General features: G+C 46.4%; 1 protein-coding gene across 1 annotated transcript; it reads left to right on the top strand.

Annotated features, from left to right (window-relative positions):
- Positions 1–38: 38 nt before the first annotated feature.
- Positions 39–27777, top strand: LOC135805824 (protein SFI1 homolog). Its single transcript, XM_065319935.1, has 31 exons — positions 39–643; positions 1708–1756; positions 2726–2785; positions 3005–3091; positions 3226–3336; positions 4151–4245; positions 4414–4634; positions 5073–5229; positions 9237–9398; positions 9656–9726; positions 10821–10913; positions 11390–11487; positions 12466–12532; positions 12860–12909; positions 13211–13291; positions 13865–13946; positions 15805–15897; positions 16108–16193; positions 16833–16908; positions 17540–17635; positions 18413–18489; positions 19871–19973; positions 20301–20397; positions 20834–20994; positions 21667–21741; positions 21901–21975; positions 22512–22631; positions 22884–22940; positions 23914–24202; positions 25603–25660; positions 26459–27777. Exons 1-31 carry the CDS (start codon positions 511–513, stop codon positions 27024–27026), a joined length of 3648 nt encoding a protein of 1215 aa, XP_065176007.1. The 5' UTR covers positions 39–510; the 3' UTR covers positions 27027–27777.
- The last annotated feature ends 165 nt before the right edge of the window (positions 27778–27942 follow it).

Genomic DNA, 27942 nt, shown 5'->3' with positions numbered 1-27942 from the left:
TCATGATCTGTGCATATTATAATTATGCATGATATACATGTGCAGCGCAGATCGTTGTAGATCGCGATCGCGATAATATCGGCTCAGATCATAATCAGGGATAGGAGTCGTAAAAATTGGCCTGCATATCTGTGCATAGACATTGATAATGATAGAGCCAAGAGATCTACTACCCACCGTGTACCGCCTCACCGACTTGAATTCGCACGCATGCTGAAAACGACGTGATCTTCTATTTTTTCGTTTTCCCCGCGAAACCAATCAATGCAATGCAACATGTGACTTCAAATTCAAAACCGAACTCAAAATTATTGTGTAAAGACATACGTTGCAGTTTACTTTCTGTTCCTTTGATAATCACAGCAGCTGCAGGAGCACCCTTGCCTTTTAGTCTGCCTACTGCTTGCAAGGAACTTTCATACAGGAGGGGATCGCGTCATAACATGCTGTGGATGGCAGACCAAAGAAGTGTGTTGAGCGTCAGTTATTTTTTGCCTGCTCGACATCGAGATGGAGGCCAAGGCAAAACCAAAGCAACGGTCTAAAACCAGCATTCTTAGGGACCTCAACAAACAAGTGTCCCTTCGAGCTGCTGCCGCTAGAAAGCTTCAAGAACAAACCTTGTTATCTTCTGTTGAACAAGGTAAGCGCTGATATCCATGACGCCACACACATGACTGTATTCATGGAATCGTTGATTGACTGAGTATCAAAGATGAACGCCGTAGGCTAGGTGAGTTCCTGCAGTACATGTACTTGAAAATTAATAAGACTTAAGAGAGCCAGTGACGTATCCAGGATTGTGGTGAGGGGGGGGGGGGGGGGGGGTGCGGCTCTACATGCATTTTTGCTGTCAAATGCCAGATACATGCATTTTTAGCAAGCGAAACTTCCCATCACAAGCCAAGATATAACTTTCAATTTCCAGCATGTTTATTGACATTGTCTGCAGCTTTTTATTCTAATATTAATACTAAGATTTCATATGAGATTTCATTGTGTAGTACCGCCTAGAGCACATGTACATGCACATGAGACGGGGAGATCTTCACCAATACCCCGTACCATTCTTGAAGTGAGTACTGACCAGTACAGACTAGCAAATGTCTGCAGGAACGAACACCGGTGGCAGTTTTGTGGTGCAGGCATCCTGCTGCAAGAATATTGCAAATGCCGCTGTTATTCACAATGTGAGGAGGGCATGTGCCCGGTAATCTCATCAGTGTCATGGAGGCACCATCCATCAATTCAGCCCGAAATGCATAACTTTCTGCAAAGACATGGCCAAAGTGCAATGTTCCTTGGTCGCCGCTCCGTTGCTGGCGAGTTTTGATTGTGAATCTTATGCTGTCCACGAAGAGCTTGATGGTGTTGCCTACCTTCCATGATTGACCCAAATCTTTTCCTAAGTTAGCAGATCAACACAGTTCCTGTGGCTTAACCAATCCTCAGAACTGTTTACTTGACACCAAATCTTATCCAGACCTGTAGGTACTTCCGAGATCTGCCAGTCCGATCAGGATGGGACTTTGTGCATCCGAGATCCAAACAATGCCCGGTCGATATGTATTACAGCATGTATTGCGGGCTACACTGTTTTTTCCTTATCCATATGCTATGTAAGTACATGAGAGGTCCGGGTACGGGAGTTTCTCTGCAAGACCTTACAGTTTTCTGTGTACTGTCTCTTGTCTCATTGCGGTACAGTGTCCGGTACGAATAGCATCAAGCAAGGGCAAAGCTCACGAATTCCACGGTATGTATGGTGGTGAACTTCCACTTGCCCACTTTTACGCTAGTATTCTTGTTTGTGTATGATGCCGTGGGCATGTGATCATGGACCGAAATTAATACTCACCCACATGCTTTGTCCATCTACACCAGGGGTGAATATTGCTCAATATTTATCAATAGGGAGGTTCCGGAGTACGATTTTTCGTGCCAAAATCCGTGGAGGCGCTACGGATATTTTATACGTCGTTTTCGAGCAGTGAAAAGTTCCGGGATACGAAACTTATGTGTTTGCCGTCATTGCCTAGGTTACGATCGCAAACACGTCACATTCCCGCGCTATGCCTTTTTATTTTGAAAATTTGTACCGAAATCAAAACTTCCCGCGGAAAATCGATGTTTGTCGTACCAAATTTGTACGCGAAAAATCTTTCTGCACCCGATGACGCAAAATCTCCATACGAAACATGGTTCGTATGAAAGCCAGTCCACACGGATTCTCCGTGCCGAAAAATCGTATGGAGCACGCCTGGAAAAAATCCGTAGCGCCCATACGGATTTTGGCACGGAAAATCGTACCCCGGAACCTCTCTATTGTTATTCACCACTGTTAGTTGCCCGTACTTCGAAGTAGAAACTGGATCTATTGTTATCCTAATTTGATGTAATGCATCAATACTTACTCCTGTTTAGAGGACAAGTGAAATATCATGTAAGAACTGCGAATTACTAGCAGAGGACTCTCTCCTGATTGGTTAATTAAATCTCCATGGAAATGCCCTTGCATGGCTCTAGGTAAAGCGTGTTCTCAAGGATTGTCACCCTTGCTTACAAGTTACAATTGTACTTGACATCTGGATAAAATACATTTGATTGTGTTTTGCTGCTGGCGCTGGACATACTGTTTTCTCTGCACTGCTGTATATGTGCATTCTGGTTCATGAAACATCCACTCATGGCCCTTTTTTCTGTGTCTTCCCAAAATTATGTTTAGACCAGTTCGGTTAGGACCATCGGTATCGGCCACTCGTGAACCCACAGGCACATCAATACGGTAAAGCCTAATGATGCTACTTGTACAAGTCTACTTCACTTCTCCATTTACCTCGACCATCGTTGGTGTTGCTGTCAGGGAACACTCATTTTGTCCACGTCAGGTGTGACACATGTAAAAATGATGTTACTTTAGTACAGTGGCATATGTGAGCTGTGTTCCTCCATCTGTGTTTACTGAACTGGATTTGCTTTCTTTGTTGTTATGTTGCACTGCCAGAAACTCCCGACAAGATCAGCTATGGAGGAAGTATGGGCAGAGGTGGCTGAAACGTGTCTTCGGGCGTGTGTCACCGGCTCATGCAAGGTTAGATTACAATGGGTGTGTGCAAGTGATTATATAGTCAGTGGCTCAGATTAGTAATGTGTTGGTCTGCTTTGCTTGGGGCCTTTCTGCCTTTTCACTCACTGTGCCTTTTCTTTTGGTGGTACGTTGTGCAGGTATTTCTATCGTCGACAACTGTTGAAACGTAGCATTGAACACCGGAAGGATGTGTGGTGGGAGAGTCGCAGAGAGTGGCGATTGATCGTGCGCGCCGAATGCCACAACAGGTATAGTATTTGCACATGCGGCTAGCGTAGAGTCCTGTGCTTGAACTCGCCTGGTAGGGTAGAGTTATGTTATGTGTGTAAGCTCAGCTGGTTGAGTAGAGTCCTGTGTGTAAACTCAGTTGGTAGAGTTGATGCATTTACTGCCGGTAGTGTGTCTGACACTACCTCGGTACTGTGTGCCTTGCTGCCAACCAGTTTGCATTTGGTAGGTTCATTTACGGTAGTTGTAAATGACTAAATTTTCCGTGCTTGACCTGTAGTTCGAAGGTACGGATATGTCTAATGCCATGGGACTACCCACTCTCGAAGGTACGGATATGTCTAATGCCATGGGACTACCCACTCATACGCACTGTAGGGGCTACTTTTCAACTGCTATTTCACTGGTGCCCACTGTGGGAATCCTTGCTTCCCATGATTGCCATGGGTTGTAATGTTGAACATTTAAAAATGTGTGAAGGGTAGCAATGCCATTTGAGACGTGGCCATTAGCCCCTAGCTCCCTAGTTGTGACTTACAGTCAACTTCGCTAATAACGACTGCGGATATAACGACAATTCGCGAATAACGACAGAATTTCCATGCCCAGAGCAAAGTCCCATCCCACTGTAATACATAAATGAGACTTCGGGTATAACGACACTTCGCGAATAAGGACACCTTTTTGATGCCCCGCCGAGTGTCGTTATCAGCGAAGTTGACTGTATGCATCTTGCCCTAGGTGTACTGAGAACTTGAGATCCAACATAGCTACATGCTGTGCTTCGCTGTACGGCGCATGCTCTTGTTTTGTTCGTGTTTGCTGCTATCGTAGGTATCGTCTCTGGCGGTCTGTGTGGCTTGCATGGAGAGAGTATGTTGCCTTACAGCGAGCGGAACAATCCCGACTGGAACTAGCCACAGAACACGGTACGGATCAATTTTTAATGATGCTTCTGATACCTTGGCACGGATCTCTAGATTGTTTGTAGTTTGTAACTTTGTACCCAGTTCTTGTCGGTACGTAGGGGCTTCAGCAACTACGTTTGTATTAACTTGCCATTCCATCCTTGTTTGTTTTGTTTGACTGTTGTGCAGCCAATGCTAGTTTGATGAAGATGTGTTGGAAAGGTTGGAGGCAATTTGCAGCTATTCGAAACACAAAGAAGTCCATTCACCAGTTTTGCACTGCCCAAGCTGACAGAGCCAGCCTGTCTCGTTCCTTTCTCGCTTGGCGTACGGCGTATCAGCGGCGTCTCTCTCACAAACACGTTCAAGATCAAGCTGGTATTCACCACGGAATGGTTCTGAAGCGACGGGTAAGCATGGTCTCCCCCTGTCCATGAATCTTTATTACATGTGTCACTAGTCACCTGGAGACACCCGGACTTTACTGTTGCAAGTGCATGTAGAGGAATGTTAGTACTGTACTGGCATTGTACAGCGGAGATCGGTTACAACCTATTACGCCGCCGCTCCTTTCAAGAGATAAAAGAGTCAAATTTACAATCTGTCACTAAGCCTGATCGTAAAGCACTTGCTGTCAGACTTGGGCAACAGGAATTATAATTGTAGTCGCAAAACTCTGTTGTTGCATGCAAGGCCTGCGTCACCTGATCATGCTGTGACTGTGCACCTTATTACTTGGTACTTTTTCTTTTTTTTTACTGTGTCTTGTAGTTTTGTTGTTGTTCAGATATAGACTGCTTGGACCGTGCAGAACAGTACTCAGGCTTTCTTATTTGTGTGTATTGCAGGGCTGGACACGATGGCTGCATACTCACGATGCTCTGCAGAAGTGCCGAGGGAAGGCACTGGTGGTTAGCAACCATCATGTCACGGTGCTAGTCGCTGCTACCTTGTCTGCATGGCAGCAGTATGTCTTGCATCGTCGCCAGCGGCAAGAGGAGAAAGGTAAGCTGAGCAGCTGCTGTTGCTTTTGATTTGTTGATGAGCACAGCTGTGAATACCTGCATGGAGTGGTGAAAGCATGGAGTGGTGAAAGCATGGAGTGGTGAAAGTTTATGCATACAATCATAAGCGTGGAAATAGTGTACACAACCCTGATTTGTTCACAGATTTGAGGGAAAGACACAAACGGGAAAAGTCTGAAGAAAAAATTGACTGTCACCCACCAAACCCTGATTTGTATGCATACAGCAAGAAAAGTTACAATACTCGCCCTCTTTGAGTAAGATTTTGCCTTCAGCTAATGCACCCGCTGTATTCATTTATTTCTTTGTGTCCCCTTTTATTTCTACCCTATGAGGTCATTTGCTATTTTTGGACACTCAAATTAAATAGCACCCCATTAGTAATAATAATATGTTGGTTTGCAAAATAAATTAATTTTTTTTCTTGCCCTTCTATTGGCACACTTATGCTTTACCATCACCACACACACCTGAAGGCCTAGAGTTGAAGTGTGCGGCCACAACTTGACCTGATCGAAGTGTCTTTTTCTACTGCTTTTCAATGCGTGCCATTATTGGACAACTAAATTAAATAGCATCTAGCAGCAGTCTGCAATGGTGTGGACAAGTAAAACTTGCACAGGACATGAAAATGGGGTAAGGCTATGCCTATGAGACCAGCTGATATGAGTTCTAATGACAGGCCATCCGTACCAAGCTCATCAAGGCTTTTAGACACAATTTAACCCTTTACCTTCTGACCATAATTCCCAGGCAGTTCCAAATGCGATATTTCTCACCTCATTCTGAGAATATCTTTGGTTATAATTAACCGATTTTCACACTCTTGGGCATTCTGGAAAGCTCTCCACGAGCTGCGTACAATGAGCTCAAACTGGACACTACTGAGATCACATATCCAACGGCAGGGTGCTTCAAATACTCCCCATCGCTGGGGATCCGAGAAAATTCTCTCCTCTTCAGCCATTTCTCACTCCTTCATCGTAAACATTTCAAATTTGTTGTCCTGGGTTTCTTTTTATGCTGCCCACGCGCACATGCACAGGTGACTCAGCATGTCAGGAGAGGGAAAATCCCCAGCTCAAGGCCAGTCACTCAGAAAAAAATCGACTTTTGCCGTGGCTGAAATGTCGAGCGCGATATCTTTGGAATACGGCATCGCAGCTCTTCGCCGATTGTTGCAACGAACAGCTGGGCTCTTCGGCTTCTTCATACATATTTAGGTTTTGAGATTCTGTCAAGAATTGATCGAGTTACAAATGTTTTAGTGCATGCATGTCCATCGACCAAATTCGGTCGATTCATGTACACACAGAAGATAAAGGGTTAAAGGGTCACTCAAGGGTTTTCATGGACGTCATATTCACATAAACACCACATTGGCACAATCTTAGCAAAAAAAAGGTCAATTTTTTGACTGCAATACCACATGCAATCATCCCTTCCATGACTACGTCATACCATTCCTTGAAATCCGTTGCTGTTGACCAACGTGCTCGATCCATCTCGAGGCGGGTTTGGTTACGCACCTTAATACCCCACCTCTTACGGAAAGAGCAGTAACATCCGTACCTGACCTCTTGGTGGGCAAACCTCTCGGCAATTTCGGTGTCACTGATCAGGAAATTTGCTGATCCAATCAGAAGACTTTTGCCGGCTTTCAACTTGAGGCTACGCAGTGCCTGCACATACTCAGCAAGCTTCAATTCATAGCGGTACGGAATTAGTGAAGTGGTACCACATCGAACTGGGGACAGAACAGTACTGGCAAGGTCATTGCCAACTTGCTGCTCATACTCACGAGCTTGCTATGGAGAGTGGATTTGCCTACATCAACACCAATAGCTGTCAGCAGTTTCGAAGCACGTCGTCCGTCCCGTGGCAATTGCTTCTTGAACATCTGACTGACTGCCCATTTTACTCCCTCTCGAAACATGCCAATAGTGCCATGCTTGCCATACCTGGAGCTGTCACCAAGTCTGGAGCAGCGGGACTCCAGCAGCACTTTGATTTACTCCATTTCCTCCACACTTTTCTCAGTTGAATTAAGTGGGAAGAGTCCATCAGGGAGATCAGGAGCAGGAATCGTCTCATCAAGAACAGAGGAGAGCACTCCAGTCTGGCGCATCTCCTTCTCATATTTCGCAAAGAGTAGAGGGCTAACGCCGTAACTAGCCGCTGTGTCCTTCTTGGTTAGAAAGAGTTTACAGGTGCCAGGTGAGTGAATGCTCGCACTGCTAAAATAGATTTCTCCTGACCAGAACCCCTCGACAAACGCACAGGCTGAGAAGGCGAGGAGACTCTTCCAGGCAGATTCGAGGTGGAAGACGTAGTTCTTGGGGTTGATGGAAGGGATACAACGTCGCCCATATCGACATTCTCTCCGTCATGCGACGTAGAGTCAACAGAATCCTCCATCATTTATTATTCCCGTAGCTATGCAGAAGACGTTACTTCAGTAACGTCTGGCGCTAGCCAGGGTCCACACAGCTTTAATTTGGTATTTGTTTGTTTGTTTGTGTCACGCCTGGCGCTATCCCGTATCTGTCCCGTACCGTACCATCAAACACAGCTGGCCACAAACAGCTGGCCACAATATTCAAATAGGGCTTTCAAATGCAAGATCATAAAACGTGAAGCAAAGTGAATGAGTATGAATGCGAAGTGTACAAATGTATTGGGGAATGCATGTAGGGCGATAGTGCGGATTCGAATCCCAGGTTATGCCTTAAAAAAAGGAGAATTGAAAAATTTATAACACCCCTATGCTTTTTTTGCCTAGGTCATCAAGGTGGTAGACGGTGTCGTATTACCCTCGATCGTATCTGTCCCGTACCGTACTATCAAAGACGGCTGGCCACAAACAGCTGGCCACGATATTCAAATAGGGCTTTCAAATGCAAGATCATAACGTGAAGCAACTTGGAAGAATTAGTATCACTGTATGTATGCGAAGTGTATCGGGGGATGCATGCAAGGCGATAGTGCGGGTTCGAATCCCAGGTTATGCCTTGAAAAAAAATAGGAGAAATGAAAAATATATAACATCCCTATGCTTTTTTTTGCCTAGGTCATCAAGGCAAAAAAGCATAGCGTAGGGCCCTGAGCTTCCAAGCTCTCTCGTTTAATCGAAATTTTCGAAATTACTTCTTCTCTACCCATTACATTACCGAAGAATAGTAAAGAAAACGCCCAGAAAGAAACGGCTTTTGCCTAAAAAAATAGGTACGAAGAAACTTGAGGACCACACAAAGACACTCTTGTCAAAAGCTTGTCCACCAAGGAAAGGACAACAACTCGGGAGGACTCTACTTCCATATTTAACTGATTTGTCTAAAAATTGCGACATGTCCAAAAATCGCGAATCACCTCATACTACTTCGTAGTATTCAGTCGCACATCCCAGGTCCATAATAATTCCACGCTTTAATATGTCTACGAAGTATATGTACGTCACTGTTTCACCACTATGCGCTATTCTCGCCCGCTGCTAGAAACGTCACTTTTAGTATTAGATTCGCACTTTATGATGCAGTGTAGTCTGTGTTGTTGGAGAATGAATGTAATGACAATTATTCCGCTGATGAATGTCACTAAAAAACGTTTGTTCTGGAACAAACCCTGCAAGCCAATACCGTTGCGGTTTTAGTGTGTCTTGAGTGCGCTGTTCATACTGCTATAAAACCTGTCAAGGCAACCACTTCTGATACCACTCTGATACGGTGACACCCTGGCCTGGAGGACCACTACAACTAGGACCACAGGTGCTATTTCCAGTCAAATGTCCCTGGATAAGGAGACCACTTGTTCACGGAGGCCATATTTGGATCAAAGGAAGCATAAGGTCGCTTGAGCGGTTGGCTTAGACAGGTTTCTCTGTATGTATTTCAGTTTTACTAGTTGTAATACGATTTCTTTTAATTCCTGTCTTGATGTCGGATATTTAGTGCATTGTTCTGTATTCCTTTTTTTGTGTATGCTGGCCAGTGTTTGCAATGACAGTGTGGAGAAATCAGGTTGTGAGCCGAGCATTGAATACCTGGTTCCTTGCGTGGCGTCAGAGACAGGTGGTGGCGGAGCACGAAGAGCAAATTTGCGCGCTGGGAGAGCGAGCCATCAAGCGTCGGTGGTTTCTTCAATGGCAGTATGGTATCCGTACTGAGCATTTCTTGGGCTTTGGGCTTGGCTTGGCGCACAAGTTGTAGTTCATATGAACGTAGTATTGACTGTGCGAACACAGGGCACACCTACACTGCACTGTGTGGTCATCACCCCAATAGAGGCAATGCAAGAAGAACTACACACCACTTACTCAACTCTACTATAGGTGTCTTCTTCTACGTTGGAGTAGTTGTTTGCATTGTACTTGACCAACTGTGCATGAACGTCCTTGACTGGTTATCTAGCTGTGGCTTACAGGGAGCACAAGCGGCAGCTGGTTGACCGTGCCACCGATGTCTTCCTGGTGACGCTGAAGGTATGTTGGTACTGGTTTGCGTGGCCGCTTGGGTGTCGAATCTGACTTTACGTTGCAAGCAGCATGCCGTAGGGTGGCGTCTGAGGCTAGCTGTAGGACTCCTGGCTGGCAATTTTTTAAAATAAATGACATTAGGAGAGAATCGAAGGCTGTCTTGGAGTATGGAAGGGGAAGGGGGGGGGGGGGGGACGAGGGGCATGCTTTCCACAACAGAAAAAGGGCGCTTGCAGAAAGCATGGGTAGAAATATTCTGGTTTTTGATTGTTCACCTTGGGGCTTCATCAGGATGTTGGTGGTGGTGGTGGTAGTTATAGAAGAATGATTGTGGATTTTCTGCCAAGGGTCCTCCGCACGCTTAATCACTACGTTCTTTCCCGTACTATGAAGTATAAACCGGGCTAAACCTGAAGAAATGCTGTTCATACTCTGTCTGAGGTTTTGAAGTATGTTTGAAAAAGGTTTGGAAAGGATATGGGATTTTCGGTGCAACCCTGCGTGCCGTAAAACGTTTGTTTGCCTGTTAAGGCCACACGTTTTTATTTCTATGTTTCTCGTCACCCGCGCGCATACGATTCAGGAGTCTGGAAGAAAAAAAGAAAAAACTGTACTGCACTGACTGTGCATGTGGGGACCAGTACACTCAAGCACATGTACATTAAATGTGGCCTGGCCTGCGCGACACATGATGCGAGGTCGGCATTTTTGTGCGCAATCTAGCTGCACATGCACAGATTGCGACAGAAGCTCCTACCACATACTAGTTGCTAACTGTGGATGATATTTTGCATGGTGTATTGGTGGATTTTAGTGTGAACAAAGGTCTAATATTTATTTTTCGGTCATTTTTTATTTTTTTCCACCTCTCACATATGTTTTTAGATTTTTAGGTGTAGAGAAACATAGAAATAAAAACGTGTGGCCTAATAGGTGCGACGAATGTGAGTTCAGGCACCTAGAACGAACCAGTACTGAGCCCTTTGGTGTGCATGTATTCGTTGCATTCATCAGGAAAGGCCATGCTTATGACTGTGATATGAATGCAGCATCCAAACAGAGTACAGTACAGTATGTTGTGTTTCTGCTGTCTGCTCCAGAGGACTGCTCTTAATCATTGGGTATACTACTATCGCAGACAAGAGGCGCAGAGAGCAGCGATTGACAAGGCCACTGCTTTTTCCAACAGACAGGTTTGTTCATGATGATCTTAAGTGTGTGCAGGTGTGGGTGTGGATGGGAGTGAGGTGTAGGGTGTGGGGGTGGTTGCAAATCTACACGTACACGTTTTGTGTGGATGTATTGGCAGCTCAGCAGCTTCTACACAGACGAGATACGGGGAACACGTCTTGTGTTGTGATGTCATCCTCTGTTGTACTGAGTCTGCAGTGACTACACCATAGGGTTGCATGTTCCTTTGCTGCCTTGTATGCGTATGGCGGTGTCTATCCCCTGATTGAATATCATAGACACATAGAGAGTGCTAGTGGTTGTCATGTCGAGGCAGGTGAATGATAGACTGACGTGCTATGTTATTGCCTTCGTCTTACTTGTAGGTGCTTTCTGCACTTGTACCAAATAGCTGGCGATTGCACTAACATGAGCACTACGTGGAACTTCTCCTACAATGTTGAATTTTCCTTCGCTCTTTTCTACATTTCCCTTTCAGATGTTACACCGATTTTGGCTGAAGTGGTTGTGTCGATGTGAGTCAGAGGAGGAGACACGTCTGGTAGCGGCTACACATCGAGCACGCACTCATCGCAGGTAAGGGCTAGCAGGTGGCTGACAGCACTTGTTCCACTGCAACAGATACCGATTGGACTGCAACACGTCGAGTGAAAGGCTCGCGCTGGACCTAGTCGCACGCGTATGTAGCCATTCACAACACATGTCATGTGTGATGTCTCTGTTTAGTGTTGACTCCTATTCAGTATCTTACTTTCTACATTCTCATGGTCGCAACATATTTTCCAATGGGCTCAAGACAGCACCATGGTTTTCACGCACTTTGGAGGACGTGTCCTCAAAACGATTATTTCCATAGCCGCCATTCGAAATCAACTGCTCAAACCGTACAGTGCATGTAAAAATTACCCAGGAGTTTTACTACTCCCTGGGCCAAAGATTGGTGATTGTGAATGTTGAATGTCATGGAGCCACTTTACTCTGTGCGACGGTTGACATGTTGGTACAGTATACTGTAGTACATGTACCAGACACGCTGTTGCACCAAAACTGTCTTCGGTACGCCGGACAGACCAACTACGCGTCCGATGTCATTGACAGATGTTGTGTCACACTGCGGCATCGTGGCTTCTGAAACACGTTGCCATTGATCATGGTGATTGTAGAAAAGAAGTGCCATCTTGATGTCTGTTATGTGGAGGTTCACGTACACACTTCAGGGATGAATTTACTGTCACGTTTTTGCATAGCAGTTTTTGCTATGCAAAATCTAATTTGTGGCGTAAGCTACGAAAAGCATGGATCGCCTGTACATGTATGTATCGCAGCTTTCTGCGTGTCACTGTGATTTTTGAGTAGCAGTAGATCGATTTTGCGTAGCAAACTGCGATGCGATACAGGATAAATTCATCCCTGCACTTGCATATGCCTACACAAGCATGCACAGCATAGTCTAGAATCAGGTTGTCCAGTCCTTGAATGCAGTGTACACTCTTCTAAAATGATTGTTAACTCCTGTGTGTTACTTGTGTGTCCGTTGTGCCCGTCGATATGCAGCAAGGTCATGCTGCGGCGTTGTTTCCGCCAGCTATCAGACTATGCAGTGTACCGGCGCCGGCGTAAGGTAAATGGAGGCGGTGTAGAATGTCCTGCTCCAGTTTTCGTCGCAAGCACTAGACATTGCAAAAGATCGCCAAGTGCTTCTCTTGCAGCCGCTGCTTTCACATGCACTTCAGGTGTTCATGGATGCAATGCATGTGTCAAATGCCTTTAGAAACATTTTGGAAGTTGTTGACTGTTTTCGAGTGGCAAGAGCATGCATGCATGCATGCATCATGTACCATTCACACCTATGCTTTCACGTCATGTCCCGTCGTAATCACTAGCCTGCTGCTACACACCATGCTTGTCATCACTGTCTTCACCTTGCTTACTTGTCATGTGTGTGAAGGCTGCGTATGCCACTGCCGACAGCCACTTTGCCAAGAGAGTACTGCCAAAGTAAGCCACACACTGCACTGCACTGCTTGACGTGTGTGTGTGTGTCTGTGTGCCTGTGTCTGTTTGCGTGCGTGCGTGTATCAGTGTGTGAGTGTGTGTGTGTGTGGTGTGTGTGTGCGTGTGTGTCTGTGTGTGTGTGCGCACGCGCGTGTGTGTGTGTGTGCGCACGCGCGCGTGTGTAGAAATGTGTGAATGTATGTACATCCATATCCATGAACATCAAATTTGCTACAAAAGTAGTTGTCCTGTTGATACCCAGTAATGACCAGTTTTCTGTATCTTTGTACACTGAATTGCACAGGTATTTTCACCAGTTTCAAATCTATGTGCATATCCAGAAGCAGCAGGCACACAGATTACTCCAGGCTGAAGACTTTCGCCGGTAAGTCAATATTCGAATTTGTGATTGCTCTAGTTGTGTTGTCGGGGTTACAATGTCAGATATTCGAGTGTTTTATTTCCAACATGTGGGTGTGGGTGTGTTCTGTCTGGTCTTCTAATCATTGGCGTATTGAGTATACCGCCAGTCTGAAGGCATGTTTATCGGTAGTCTCTGTAAATAAACCCGAGTACTAGTAGGGGAACGAGAGAGAGAGAGAGAGAGAGAGAGAGAGAGAGAGAGAGAGAGAGAGAGAGAGAGAGAGAGAGAGAGAGAGAGAGAGAGAGAGAGAGAGAGAGGGAGGGAGGGAGGGAGGGAGAGAGAGAGAGGGAGGGAGGGGGGGGGGGGGGGATACAGCGGATAAATTTCCACGCAGCGAAGCTGGGTGGAGTCACCCCGCGATGACAGTTCTGAACATAGTGGAGAACATGGATCAGCTTTAACTTCCCTCAAATAGAAGGGAGAAAATATTCACGTTCTTCATTGAAAACGCCTGGGGACGCAGCTGCCTTGTGCCAAAATAGTCATTCATCGTTGCCATGTGCTCTCTGTTCTCTCTTTGTCTCGGCTTGTTAGGGAAAACCTCCTTGCTTGCTTCTTCTACCTGTGGGTGTCAAGAGCTGAGCAGGTGTCTGAATGCCAACACACAGACCATCAAGTGAGCAGTGCAGTTTTGCTGTTCTTGAGTTCTTATCTCACAGACTAGAACAACAAATATGACCGGAACATTGACAGTGATTGCTGTAGGGGGAGCCACAGCAAGACAACCATCATCTTGCATGCTCAGCAGAATTATCCCGCAAGAGCGAAAAAAATACCGTGTCTTCGAAAGCAGTGAAAAATGGTGCAGAAAGAACGCCCGGCGCCCATCCACGTGTCCACGATCGATCAATCCAAAATCGGACTGCAGGGTGCATGCAGCCTGCAATGCAAGCGCTTGCGCGCTGTACTGTGTACTACGGTACCAACCTGCCGCCGTAACGGGTGTGTGCAGTCCTGAATGGGTCACCCTACTGCACAAACTGCCCTGACTGCCGCCCTTTTCAGAGCTTGTATTATAATGTATATGTAGAGCGTTAAGCCTGATTCATACTTCCATCTCGCGTATGGGAAACCCGTCGCGCGATGGGTTTCCCGTACGCGAAATAGTTGAGCTCAGATCAACTTTTTTGCGACGTGACACGTTTCCCGTCGTGACATGAAGTATGAATCGGCCTTAAGAGCTTGCAGGTCGTCATTTTCGATCGAGCATTTTGCTTCGTGTTCAATGTCAGAATATTAACCATCGTAAAATCTAATTTCAACAGTGTGTGTATGTACGTGACCCCCGTGCTTCACGAACTTTTGCCGTCGCAAACTCGCTGGTTCTAAGAAAGCGCGAAAATTTAGTGACGCGAATATTGGGCGGTTTACAGTAAGCATGGATTCTGACAAGGAACCTAGGCGAGAAGCTGATCCTCCTGGATTGAAGAAAAAGCCGAAAAAGCTGCCCTAGCTTCAAAGAGTCGTGGTCGCTACCGTCAGGAATAACGTAGAGCAAGAAGGGTTGTAAAAAGTTGTTCAGTATCGGGGGTTTTTTCTCTTCCAAATTACACTCAGAATCAGTCAGAATGTTGACCTGAAAAAACGAGTACGCAAAACTCTCTCTGAAAATTTTCAAAATGGCACTGGGCAGTACGCATGGGGGTAGAGGGCACTTGGTAGCACTGCAGACCGTGCCAGTACCCACTCTGGACTAGAACTTGCAGCATTGCTGCAGCCCTGTAGTGTTGCGGTGTGTGTTTGCGCAAGTGCTTGGAACGTCGGTGTTGGAAATATCCTAGTAGTGTGTGGGTGTCTGCCCTACACTGGGTACACTGGGCTGGTGCATAGGGATTTGAGACCTACTGCAACGGAGTGGCGTTTGTTCTGTGCATGGGATGCAGATACACAGAGCACGAGTATTTATTGTGCTTTACGTTCTGATAATGATGAACTAAACTAGAGTTAAGACATAGCAAAAGCTGTAGCTTGTTCAAAGCAGCGAACAAGAAGACCGACGAACGGACTCTTGACTGCAACGCCATGCATATTCCTATCGTAACTAGACGAAGACAGTTTGGGGATTATCATCACAATGACCAGCACCGGGTAGTTCTACAGCTCCATCAAGAAGCTCTTTGTATTTTACAGGCACGTGAGCTACTCATGTGTTCTCTCTCACTCTCTCTGTCTCTGTCTCTCTCTCTCTCGCGTGCGCGCGCGCGCGTGCACTTGCTTGCTTGCTTGCCCTCTCTCCCTCTCTCTCGCTCTCTCTCTCTCGCTCTCTCTCTCTCTCTCTCTCTCTCTCGCTCCCTCTCTCTCTCTCTCTCTCTCTCTCTCTCTCTCTCTCTCTCTCTCTCTCTCTCGCGCTTGCTCTCGCTCTCTCTCTCTCTCTCTCTCACTCTCCAACTGTCATCCGTCCATTCATTTGCCCGTCTACATTTCCCTAGCTACAAGTGTATCAGTGTATCACTCTTACGTATTTTTCTCACCAGGCTGCTGAGCACCATTCATCTGTTCTGTGTGTCAAGTACTTTGGTGTATGGCGAGATCGCTATTGCAAGGCTCGGCAGCTTCTTGTTCTTCATGTAAGTTGGCTACTTTACCCAAACCACTCTTGGCATCTCACTACCGCTATTGAGGATAGAAGATTCTTCCTTGGCGTTCTTGAGGGACATGTTTATTATTTAGCATTTCACCTTTCAACTGCGAATCTAATGTTAGTTTTGCTAGCATTGTTTTTCTTTCTTTCATGACTTCATACTCTCCCTTTTGCCTTTGCTTCTCTTGTTCCGTAGGAGCGTGCAGTTGATGAAGATGAGCAGCGACTGTGTATGTGGGTGCTGAGCACATGGAGACACGCTCTGGCTGAGCGTAATCACATGTAAGAGGCTTGCATGGCGGTGAGCCTTGTTGAAGCGGCCCATGTCGAATGATTCGTGTTCAATTAGGTAGTACTGTGTGCTGAGAACCAGTGATGCAAACTGATAGTCTAATGTTCGAATGTGTTCAACACACCCCTGAAAAGAATGTGTTCAACACACCCCTGAAAAGAATGCAGCCAACTGTTTATTGAATAGATTCATATCTCCTCGCCAAGCAGAGCACATACATGTGCAGGAACTGTCGCTAGCACAGGCAATCAACTGAAAAGTTCATAAGTTACGCAACCGACAGCTGGGTCAATGGTGCTTGCATTCCAACTGACATCCTATGTAGAGTCCTGGCGTGCCTACTAGGGCTGGAAATAGTCAGCTGAGCAATGACAGTCGTAGAGGTTTGAACATGCGTGCGCAAATCTGGTATTCACGTTCTTTGCATCACTGCTAAACGAAGGGTTGCCGCACTGAGATACTCTGGAGCCTTTGCTCGAGCACTATCAGTGACAGGGAATTCCGATCATGCACTGCAGCCATGTAGTATTCAATGGCTGCTTTCTCTCTCTCTCTCTCTCTCTCTCTCTCTCTCTCTCTCTCTCTCTCTCTCTCTCTCTCTCTCTCTCTCTCTCTCTCTCTCTCTCTAGCCAAGAATGTACCCAGAAGGCCGACATGCACCACCGAAGGTCTACCCTCTCCCGCCCATTCCAGCTTTGGAGACAGGTATGTGTGACTTGATCCTGTTCTAGTATCTAGATCAAGAAGACCATGGCACAGGCAATGATACAAATACATATACTCACTTACTTCGGTCGGGGGAGGCTGTGATCCAAAACGACTAGTTCTGAAATCAAAATCAGTGATAGAAAGGAATATTTTAGAATACCGACACAAGAAGAATATTCCAATGCAGGCAATCACATTCCCATACTCTATTAATACTCGAAAAATGTGTGCTGCGTTGCTGTTTTATGCAGTTCCGACCATGATCTCTGTAGCATTGGACATGATAGGGAAGAAATTATGTTCTGAGAACTGTGAAGCTTGTTCTTTGGTCAAATTTGCTCTTTCACCAGTGGATATTTGACTATCAACGTAATCTGTAGACAGCATGACTGTTGGGTCTGATTGAGTGAAGTGACTGAGCCACTTCAGAAGAACATGGAATAGTCGTTCGCTCGCCAAAGTAATATTCGAGGGACTTCGTTCGAATAAAACACCATTTCTTGCATCACTGATTAAAATCAGTCGCCAGATGATGCAATGTATCTTCGTAGAGAGCAACATGACCGGATATGCTGTAAATTCCTAAAATATGTTTGCATCTGTTTCTGTTTGATCTGTGATGCTTCAGTTTATTGCCACAAAGCGAGGTTCGTACAACCGGCGTCAGCATGCCTTTCAGTGCTGGTCACTGAGGAAGCAGAGGAAAGCTTTTGAGGCGTGGAAGGTATGCACTGCTGATGGCTGCGTTCCAGCTGGTGCTGGTGGTGGGTGGTCATCTTGAGCCACTTCATGTACATAATTATAGCTCTGCTAGCTTTTGCGATGATGTCTGTGTAGTTGCGCATACCCTGGATTACTGTAAGTCAACACATATTCGGCACATACCGGTATTTATTTTTGACTGTTTTCGGCCTAGTCACATTTGGCCGAAGATATGTTACTGCCGAAAAATTGTTTTGCAAGGTTCAGTGTAACAGTGTATACAGGCAGCAGCAGTACAGGCCGAAAATGTAATGAGGCTGAAATGTGTTTTTAGCCCTGGGAGGCCGAAATTTGAATGGGCCGAAAATTTGTAGACTTGCAGTACCATTACGCTGCACTCATCGGGCATGTCATGTCAAATCTTCCTTCGCAGGTACGATACTGTATTTATACCTGCCAGAAGATTGTGTACAGCGGAGCTGGGTCATGCCAAACAATGTGGCATAGACGGGCCTGGACTGCAATTGTTAATTTCCAAATTCCGGCCAACTGTCTACTGCTCCTTCACCTCCGAAACTCCACATTTTCACCTTTCCTAAAAGAACTCAATGCTACTTGTGACTTTTGGCTTTCTATTTGGCACTTCTCCTTGTCAGTGGTTATGAGACTTGTCCACTCACCCCCGCCGTTAGGCGCTGCATCTGCCGCTAGGGTTCACCGGGTGTTGGCGGCCGCCGTGAGTTCCCTTCGGGAACGGACACGATAATTTACTTTGTTTTTGTACTTGTCACTTGTACAGACATTGTTCCAGGCGCGGGATGCTGCAAATCAACTTGCTCTAGCGTACCGACAGGAGAGAAGCCAGAAGCTGTTACGGTAAGGTGCACAAATATCTCCACTGTACGCATTCAACAAAATCACTCGTCTCTGGTAATTTGTCTTTTTGCACCAAATATACCAGGGTTCTAGCCAAAGGGGGGTAGGGGGGCGCAGTGCCCCCCCCCCCCCCCCCCTACTCCGTTTGCGCGCCCCCTGTGAAAAAGTGCCGCCCCCTACTCATTTTCCGATTTTTGTGTTTTTTCACGCCATTCAACGAAAATACAGTCGACAGTCACTACTAGAGGGTGCATAAAGGCACATTTGTGAGGGGTGAAGTCGGGGGTTCACCCCGTATGTTACATTTAGCATGGCAAGACAATTTTGGACAATGGAAAAAAATGGGTCATGGGGTAACTTTTTCCCATGCCCGCCCCCCTACTATTGACCTGGCTAGAACACTGTATACTGCACATGGATGTTTCGTGTCGTTAGTAAGGCCATCATTTTTTATATCTATGTTTCGCGTCAGTTCAACTTCCAGAATCATATGCGAGAGGTGGAAAAAAATAAAAAATTGCAAAATAATAAAAAAGGCATGGTGTACATTCGAAAGAAAAATCCTACATCCAAGCACAACATCTGGGTTATCAGTGTGAGTAAATATTCACTTTGGACAGAGGAGGCAACCGTTGGTGCCCATGTTTCGCTGGATTATTGTACTCAGACTTCAGCAGCGGTGCAAAGAGGTCCGGAACGACGCATCCTCTCAGCTTGAGGCGATCGATGCGGTCTGGTGTAAGCTCATAGAATACTGCTCGCAGATGCCGAACAAATGATTTACCAACGCTGGCCTCGAGGCCATTTCTGAATCCCAGCTTGGCCGTATGCAACCAGTCGACACTGATGATTCGCACAATCGTACACTCACTGTGCATGTTCGATTTTTTTACTTTTTTCCGAAAAAAAGGCAAAACATATGCGTGCGGACGACGCGAAACATAGATATAAAAAATGATGGCCTAAGTATTGTCACACCACATACTTTCGAGGAAGACCAACTCCCGTTGCGAGATGTGCTAAACTCTGTGTATGCATGTCCATGTGTATGTGAGTGTGCACGTGTGCATGTCTGTGTGTGGGTGTGTGTGTGTGGGTGGGTGGGGTGTGTGGGTGGGGTGTGCACGTGTGCATGTCGGTGTGTGGGTGTGGGTGGGGTGTGCACGTGTGCATGTCTGTGTGTGGGTGTGTGGGTGGGTGTGCACGTGTGCATGTCTGTGGGTGGGTGGGGTGTGCACGTGTGCATGTCTGTGTGTGGGTGTGCACGTGTGCATGTCTGTGTGTGGGTGTGTGGGTGTGGGTGGGGTGTGCGCGCGTGCACATACATGCATATGTGTGTGCATGCTTGCGGGCATGTGTGGTTATGTACGCTGCCCTTCAGGAACATTGTGCAGCTCTGGCATTACTGGTCTCGTCACAAACACAACTGCCATCGAATGCTGAACATTGGTGACAATCATCACACCTCGCAGCTTATAGCAAAGGTTTGTGCTCTGTGTGTGTGTGTGTGTGTGTGTGTGTGTTTAGGTTTTCGTTGCCATTCTTCTCCACTCCTACTTTCATACTTTTGAGGTAGACAGATTTGTTTGGCAACAGTGACAGCAGCACTCGGACAGCTGATCAGCTCCGCGGTTTCGAGGCAGTTGCCAATTTCGGTCACTTATTTTATGCCACACTACTTTCGAACAACACCTTGGGCTTGTTTCAACTTTCAGCAACAAATGTCCGTCACCTTTGCTCAACTTCTTTGAGGCTGTGTTTGTCATGGTCAATAGGTGTTCTCACATTGCCAGTTTGTTGCTTGTCTTTAGGTGTTTGTACATTGGCGGAATGAAACACAGCTGGCTACCAACGCACGTCTAGTTGCCCATCACCGAGCAGAAGAAGCCGCTGAGCTCTTGAAGAAAGGTAGGAGGCTAGCAGCCTAGCAGGCCTGGAGTATTGCTCGTGTGTGTTGTTTGTTGCTTGGTATCTCTGTGACGTTGGTGCAAAGTCATAGCCTGATGCACTACATCTGCATCTACATCTGCATCTGCATCTACATCTACATCTGATGCACTACATCTCCTGCTGTACGCCACACCTGACACTACTACATACCTTAGCCATTACTGTTCCTCACTTGCTTTGAGGTTAAAACATGGAGCAGTGTTTTGTTTTTTTAATTCGTTGTCGTCTGCAAGCGTCGTGTGGTCTCGTCGGGTCAAATGAAAAACCCATTACTGTATTTTTACTCCAGCCTTTCAGTATGAACATACTCAGTATTTGCTAGCTAAGCTTGTTGTCTGTATGATCACTATTGCCGTATTGAGGGCACTTCTCTCTGTTCTGCTCTTCGTTTCAGGCTGCCAGACGCGGGTCTTGCGAGCATGGCATGTGTTGGTGCGATACAGGCAACGGGAACGCTGGAAGCATCGCCTCGCCAAAGACATGTACTGCCATGTACTGCTGAGGAAGTCTCTATCAGCATGGAGACTGTTCACTAAGGAGCAGCTCAGCAGAAAGGTATGCGTGTTCAGTCGTTGAGTTTGGCTGTGGAATCTGTGGAGTGGCGGTGCGCAAGGGCGGTGCTTGTGGTGGTGGTGGTGGTGGTGGTGGTGGCGGCCGCTACGACGGCGGAGGTGTTGCTGGTGGTAGCTAGAATCCCATGAAAAGGTCTCAAATACTAGTATTGTATCTGGGTTGAGCACAATCCCTTCAACAAAGACTCACCGAATGAATATCACCCACAACCCTAGTCATCAGCACCCCACTGTGCAATGCAACAATGCGGTAATGAGCATTGCAACACATGCCATGTATAGTTTGGGGGAGGTGGAGTAAGTGAAGACCCCATCAGCTCACTCCCCCCACATGTACAGTACTGGCTCAAATGGTACACGAATGATCGGTGCTGATGGTCATAAGAGAGCCTGGGTGGTGGACCTCCATTGGCCGATTCAAATTCTTGTGGACCATTTCAAAACTTCAAACTAGTAGATGATACTCGTTATAAGACAACATGTTCGAAACCCCCGGGGTTATCTACTATTGAGGGTAGACCTGTACTGTCGTTATTTGCGAGCTGCGTTATACTCATGCAATGCTGTTATTCACGAGGCTTACTGTATGTGTCCGTGTGTACATGTGTGTGTGCGCGCGTGTGTGTGTGTGTGCGCGCGCGTGTGTGTGCTGTAGCTGAGCTATCAGCAGGCTCTACTGCACTACGCCAGCACACTACAACAACGGTCTTTTAACAGCTGGAGACATCAGGTACTCTCTGTCGGTGGGGTTGTTTCTCTAAACCTGCTGTGGGTCCGGAATTCTTGAGAAATTGCTGTTCATGATTAGACGTGATTTCCTGGAGGCTAATTTCATTATAATTATGTAATCGCTGCCGTGCTACCATCTGTTCCCTCTTTGTTGCTACAGGTCGTTGTACATGATCTGGAGAGACAGAAAACAGTGCAAGCGCTTTTCTTTTGGAGCTGTTGTTTGCGGCTTAAAGTAAGTGGAAGCGCTGTGTGTATAAATCTGTCCGTGTCTTTCATTTGAAACGATTCAGCTTCCAACTGTGGCTTAAACAAATTGATGAACCCTGTGGATTCCTGGTGTGTCTGGTGTGTGATATGCTGGTACAGTAATAGCAGAGTTTTTTTCACTTGGGTTCGAATGTGCTACAAATACAGCACTGCCATGGCAAGGCGGATGCATGGATTCATACTCGTTTGAACTTTTGAAGCAGTTTTCTTTACTGTAGGGTGACGGATAAAAATCACTCCAGACGTGAGCGGCTGGTCGTACGTTCACCACAAAAAGGCCACTGAAGAGTGCATTCAAACGTACTAATCTTACGTGAAATCAATACCTAGTTGTGTTATCACTTTCAGGCCCGGTAGCATTCTGCTACAGAAGCATACAGTATGAAGTGCATGCTGCAGGTTATGTGTACATGTACACGCTTGTGTTTGGTGTGAGTACGGTATCCGGTGTACTGGAGATGTACCAGTATGATTGTATTTTCTGACCTGACCCTTGTACAGGTTCTGCATGCCTGGCGTGGCTATGTGTTGCACCGGCGTGAGCGACGACGGCGCTATCAGCAAGCGCTGGTCCAACACCAGAACCACTTGCTCACCGTTGGCCTTGTGCAGTGGGTTGCTGTGAGTGCTCGTTGGCGATCAGTTTGATCAGCTGCTGAACTTCGATGTACCGCTGGGTACATGTGACGGGGTGCTGTTTCTACCTGTTTAGACTAGTGCTGTGTCCGTTGTGTGTGTGTGTGGGGGGGGGGGGGGGGGGAGCTGTAGTGAGAGCGAAGGTCAAGTGGCTAGGTCACGATCAGTGTTCTAATTGATGTTTTGCTTGCTATGTTTACAAGCCCGGGTATACACTCCTTGTATCTTCTCCTATAGGTCGGTGATGATCTGGCAAGACGACGCCAGGAGCATGTAACTGCAAAACACTCAAAGGTAAGGCAAGCGTGTCCACTACGGTGTTGGCATTCCTGGCAACCCCACCAGTCCCCCCTCCCCCAATTGCATATCATCTAGGTTCAAGTACTGTGTTTTTGCTTCTACGAGTACCGTATTTCCCCGAATACAAGTCGCACCTTTTTACACTAAAATTCAAGGGTAAAAAAGGGGGTGCGACTTACAATCGAGCACGACTTACTACTGAAGTGAATATTATCAAAACATTATGGCTCAAACCTGAAAATGGGGATGCGACTTACAATTGAGTGCGACTAATAATCGGGGAAATACGGTACGTGTACTGAGTATCTGGTTGGACACCATATGAGCAGTAATTCGTACGTTGCCAATTGCCTTGCCTAGGACATTGTGCGGTAAACCCTTATGTAGCTGGTGTGTGTGTATGTGTGTGTGTGTGTGTGTGTGTGTGTGTGTGTGTGTGTGTGTGTGTGTGTGTGTGTGTGTATGTGTGTGTGTGTATATGTGTGTGTGTGTGTGTGTGTGTGTGTATGTGTATGTGTATACTGTAGAGGCAGAATATTTCGTCGGTCAATAATTTCGTCCAACTCCAAAGAAAAGGAGTTCGTCCGGATGAAAATTTCGTCCATAGATCATAAGAGTGTATAGAAACGCTGGACAAATCGATATTCGTCCTACATTAATTTAGTCCAAAAGCTCGTTGGACGAAAACGACGAAATTAAATTCCAGACAAATATTTCTGCTTATACAGTATGTGTTGAAGTGGGTGTGTGTGTGTGTGTATGTGTATGTGTGTTGAAGTGTGTGTGTGTGTGTATGTGTGTGTGTGTGTGTGTGTGTGTGTGTGTGTGTGTGTGTGTGTGTGTGTGTGTGTGTGTGTGTGTGTGTGTGTGTGTGTGTGTGTAGGGGAGGGGAGGGGGGCTGCTTGTGTGTTTGTCTGCATCCTCTGAATGATTGTATGCATCTGTCTAACTACTCTGGTTGTGCTAGACGGCCGTGCTGACGCTGAAGTGTGTGTGGCGCTGCGCACTGCACTGGCGTCAGTGGACCAGGCGACGTATTCAAGAACGCTGCAACACATCACAGCCTCCATCAGTCGCCAGAGGCTTAAATCGCAATCCGCTGGTTAGGCCACACCGAGTGCGATTTAACACCGCACCTTCTCCTCCTCCGCACAGGCACTTGGCGAACATTGACGTTTGCCGAGCTCTTCACTTGGACCAGGATGAACGCAAGGCAATAGATCAACACACTGCCCAGCCTCACGCTGTGGTTGCCGGTATGTAATATACATGGCATGGTGTTGTGTGGCATGTGATGTGTGTGGGCTCGCATCATTCCAGTGGCCACGAAGTTTTTTTTCATCTCTGGTGAAATTGGGATTGTTGTCGGCGGACTCTAATGTTTCATACTTCAGTGCTGGTAAGTGAAAGCTGACCTCATGAATAAAGCAGTGTCACATTCACTGCACCAACCGGCTTTCATTGGTAGCAAGGCTGTGCAGTGTCACATTCACTGCACAAACCGGCTTTCATTGGTAGCAAGGCTGTGCAGTGTCACATTCACTGCACAAACCGGCTTTCATTGGTAGCAAGGCTGTGCAGTGTCACATTCACTGCACCAAGCGGCTTTCATTGGTAGCAAGGCTGTGCAGTGTCACATTCACTGCACAAACCGGGGCAGCTCTATTCATGAGGTTGAATTTTGCTTGCCACCACTGTACTCCTGTGTTCTATATTGTCACCATTGTCCCCCGCCTGACACTCCCCCAGCGCTGCCAGGCTCTTTGAATAGCTTACACATTCCAGGGCAACTTAACACCTTGCTTGTTCATATTATATGTATGATATTATTGTACATTAGAATCAACTCGTAAAAACTCCAAGTCAATCTCCCATTGACACAAACCTCGTTTATTGAACATAATCATATCCTATCCAATAAAAACAGTTCATAAAAACAGTTCATAAAAACAGTTCATAAAAACAGCTTTTTAGGATCGGACCCAATCCGCATAACCAAGAGAGCTAGCTCCCTTGGCTGCTGTTGGAATATGCAAGAATGGGCCTTCCACATAAGGTCTAACAAGGAGCAGTGGCTATAGTTATGAAATGAACACCGGTAACCATGGAGACAGACCACACTCTCATTATAGATACTGGTTATAAATAGACCGAATAAGGAAAATGATCTGATAGCCTATGAAGACTAAAAGAAATTGAACCAATGACAACAAATACTCGTCCAGCACACGGGTTGTCATAGCAACACAAATAACAGCTGTCCGCTAATTTTGTTGTTGGAGATTGAGTAGGAGTTTTTACTGGTTGATTCTAAATACAATAAATGCTCCGGCCTTGGGTTTATGACCAATAAAAACTAATTATAAAAACCTCGGGGGACCTCGGTTTTTATAATAGTTTTTATTGGTCATAAACCCTCGGCCTCCTCATTTATTGTATACGTAAAACGGGTAACTAAAGACCACCGTGACTAGCGACCAGCCTGGTACTACATACTACTGTGCCAGGCACGGACGGTCTGACATTCATTATATGGTTGTGCGGTGCAAATCTCTAACTAAGAACCACCTGCCACTAAAGACCGCTTTCTCTGGCCCCAGGGGGTGGTCATTTGTTACAGGTTTTACTGTACATGCTGTGTGCTATGTGTCTCCAGGCCTCACCACACATCCTAGCATGCCCAGTGGTCGATCAGCCGTTGAAATCTTCAAGCAGTAAGTGTTGTATGATTTTATGAAGTAGTGCTTACATGTACTGTTAAGTGGGAAACTTTCACTACAATATAGGGATTTCTGTGTTTCCGTGGCCATGACACATTTATTATTGTAGTTTTATAGATCACACATTTTGTGAATTTAAATCACCACAGACTGCTCTGTGCTTCGATTGTGGGCAATAGAAAAGACGCAAAAAAATTCATCGCAGGCCATTGTAAGTCTTGAAAACGCCCAGTTTTCACGCAGTGAAAGTTTCTTGCTGTGCAGTACTTTATATCGAAACCTTTCCCTTGTTTAACTCAGCACGGTGCGTGTACTGTGTGTCGAAACTGTATATACAGCTGAAGAACGCTGGGTAGCTGACATATTGGTGCCAATATGGGAACGGGCAACAGAGTGGTACATGTAACTGTAGCAGTCACACTCCTATCCTTCTCCAAATGGCAGCAATCGAGCTGCACTTTCTGTAAACTGGGTAATGGCTTGCGGTGTATCGTAAAGCTCGTTGTGTTTATTACAGTCAGAGCTCTCTGACTTTGATTCTTTGAGCCAGTTACAAAAAGTACTTTGCTGTCAATTAGACTTCATTCGAAATCAGTTCGGCCAGTCACTCTGAGCTCCGCTGACGAGATCTAACAAGGTGGAAACAGCTAGCTGTCCGGAGATTTAGGGTCAACTGGCCATAATTTTGTGGGTCCATTCGTGCTCGAAACCTTCTCTTCCTTTCTCTTGTTGAGCAATTACTACAGGAAATTTTAATCTCGCTGCGTCTGCTTTGCTTGTCTTCGTGCCCAGGTTGGTTGAGAGGCGCAGTTCAGGCAGTGGTCTGCGAACAGTGCCACGCCAAGCTGTGCTCGCCAGTACGAGAATGCCTGGTGTTTCCGCTGCTGCAAATAGTGAGAAGGGTGATGAGTCTGTACAGACCAAATCCACCACCAGCAGGGTGACGAGTCACTCTGTTATGCTGAGCACTGCGGCGAGTCCTGCAATAGAGCAGGAGCTGTTATTACTTCGGCCACTCGCACGTCATGACGATCTAGCTCAGCCATCTAACGTCGTTGCTAAAGATATGCCAGGCCCAGCCGCCTCGAGTGTGCACACTGTGCATGCGTTGCGTGACCCAAGACCAAGCCATGTAGCCTGCCCTGGTGCAAGGTCTATTCCTGCCAGTTCACTCTATCTGCCACCTCCAAGTGCATTCGTTCTGGATACGACTGCAGCACTGCCAGTCTCGAGTCCAGCTGCTCATGTCAGTGTGCAGACAAGCACCAGGCTAACGCCAGCTGTGATTGACTGCATCACAGTCACACCAAGTACTACTGGTGCCAGCTCAGCGCTCCTTCCACCTTCAGCATTCACTTAGCCTGCAGAGGAATGATTACTTGAGGTAATCAGGAACTGCTGTTAGCCTGTACTTGTACGTGCGTGTTCCCATGCTACTACAGTTGTGGTAAGTGTCATTCAGACGTGTGCCTACTTTCAGAGCCGGAGGCAAACTTGACAACCTCTGATCAACCTGTGCTACTGTGGCGAGAGCGCTCAGGACATGCAGGCCGAGTGGCCGTTGTTGCGCTGTAAGTGTCCATTGGTCCATTGCGGAATTGACTTACCGCAGCTGGTACTAACAGTGCCAGCACAGTAAAAACAGTGCATACAATCCCTACATTGTTAGGTTTGTGCTATTATCTCCAATAGCCAGCTTTGTGTCAAGATCCACACTAACCAGAGCGTACTGTCATTCACAGGCTGTGAACATAGATTATTTATCTTGAATATTATTTGAAGCCTTGAATCCCTATTGCTCCGTATTTATCAGTTGTCCACAGATCTATTCAGCTCCCATAATTATTCCAACGATTAACAAACAGCCGAGTCTACCCATAATCGTAATATTATTCTCTTGGTTTCCACCATGGACTACTTCGAATTCACGTTGAGTTTTTTCCCTCTCTTTAAGTCGACCGCTACATGCACAGTAGAGTCGCCCACCAAGGAACATGGAGCCCAAGACCGTCCAGGCTGAAATTCTAAGATCAAGAATGTCGATGTTCGTGTTCTGGCAGCTTCTGTACCGTGCTACGGTATGTATGTAACGTTAGTAGTGTGTGCATACGATCCGGTATGAATTGTTTCTAAGAATGTAATAAGAGTAGTTCTGCTTTGCGAGAAATCATGTGGAGAACAGGTGTATGGGTTACTCTACGGCTCCGAGTGTTTACAAAAAGGTCTGGCAGGGTCCAGGAGTACCATATTTGACGACTCCCTGGTCCAGATTTCCA

This window comes from Sycon ciliatum, chromosome 1, assembly GCF_964019385.1.
Source record: "Sycon ciliatum chromosome 1, ocSycCili1.1, whole genome shotgun sequence".
In the NCBI taxonomy this organism is placed as follows: domain Eukaryota; kingdom Metazoa; phylum Porifera; class Calcarea; order Leucosolenida; family Sycettidae; genus Sycon; species Sycon ciliatum.
The sequence above is the reverse complement of the archived record's forward strand: the minus strand, read 5'-3'. Positions and strand labels throughout refer to the sequence as shown.

What these genes read in the sequence shown, in the direction of transcription:
- LOC135805824 (XM_065319935.1), top strand. Translation starts at nt 511, where the DNA reads ATGGAGGCCAAGGCAAAACCAAAGCAACGGTCTAAAACCAGCATTCTT. An exon ending in TCTTCCTGGTGACGCTGAAG is followed by an intron (nt 9,727 to 10,820) that starts GTATGTTGGTAC and finishes TGTCTGCTCCAG; the next exon opens with AGGACTGCTCTTAATCATTG. An exon ending in CCTCGCAGCTTATAGCAAAG is followed by an intron (nt 19,974 to 20,300) that starts GTTTGTGCTCTG and finishes GCTTGTCTTTAG; the next exon opens with GTGTTTGTACATTGGCGGAA.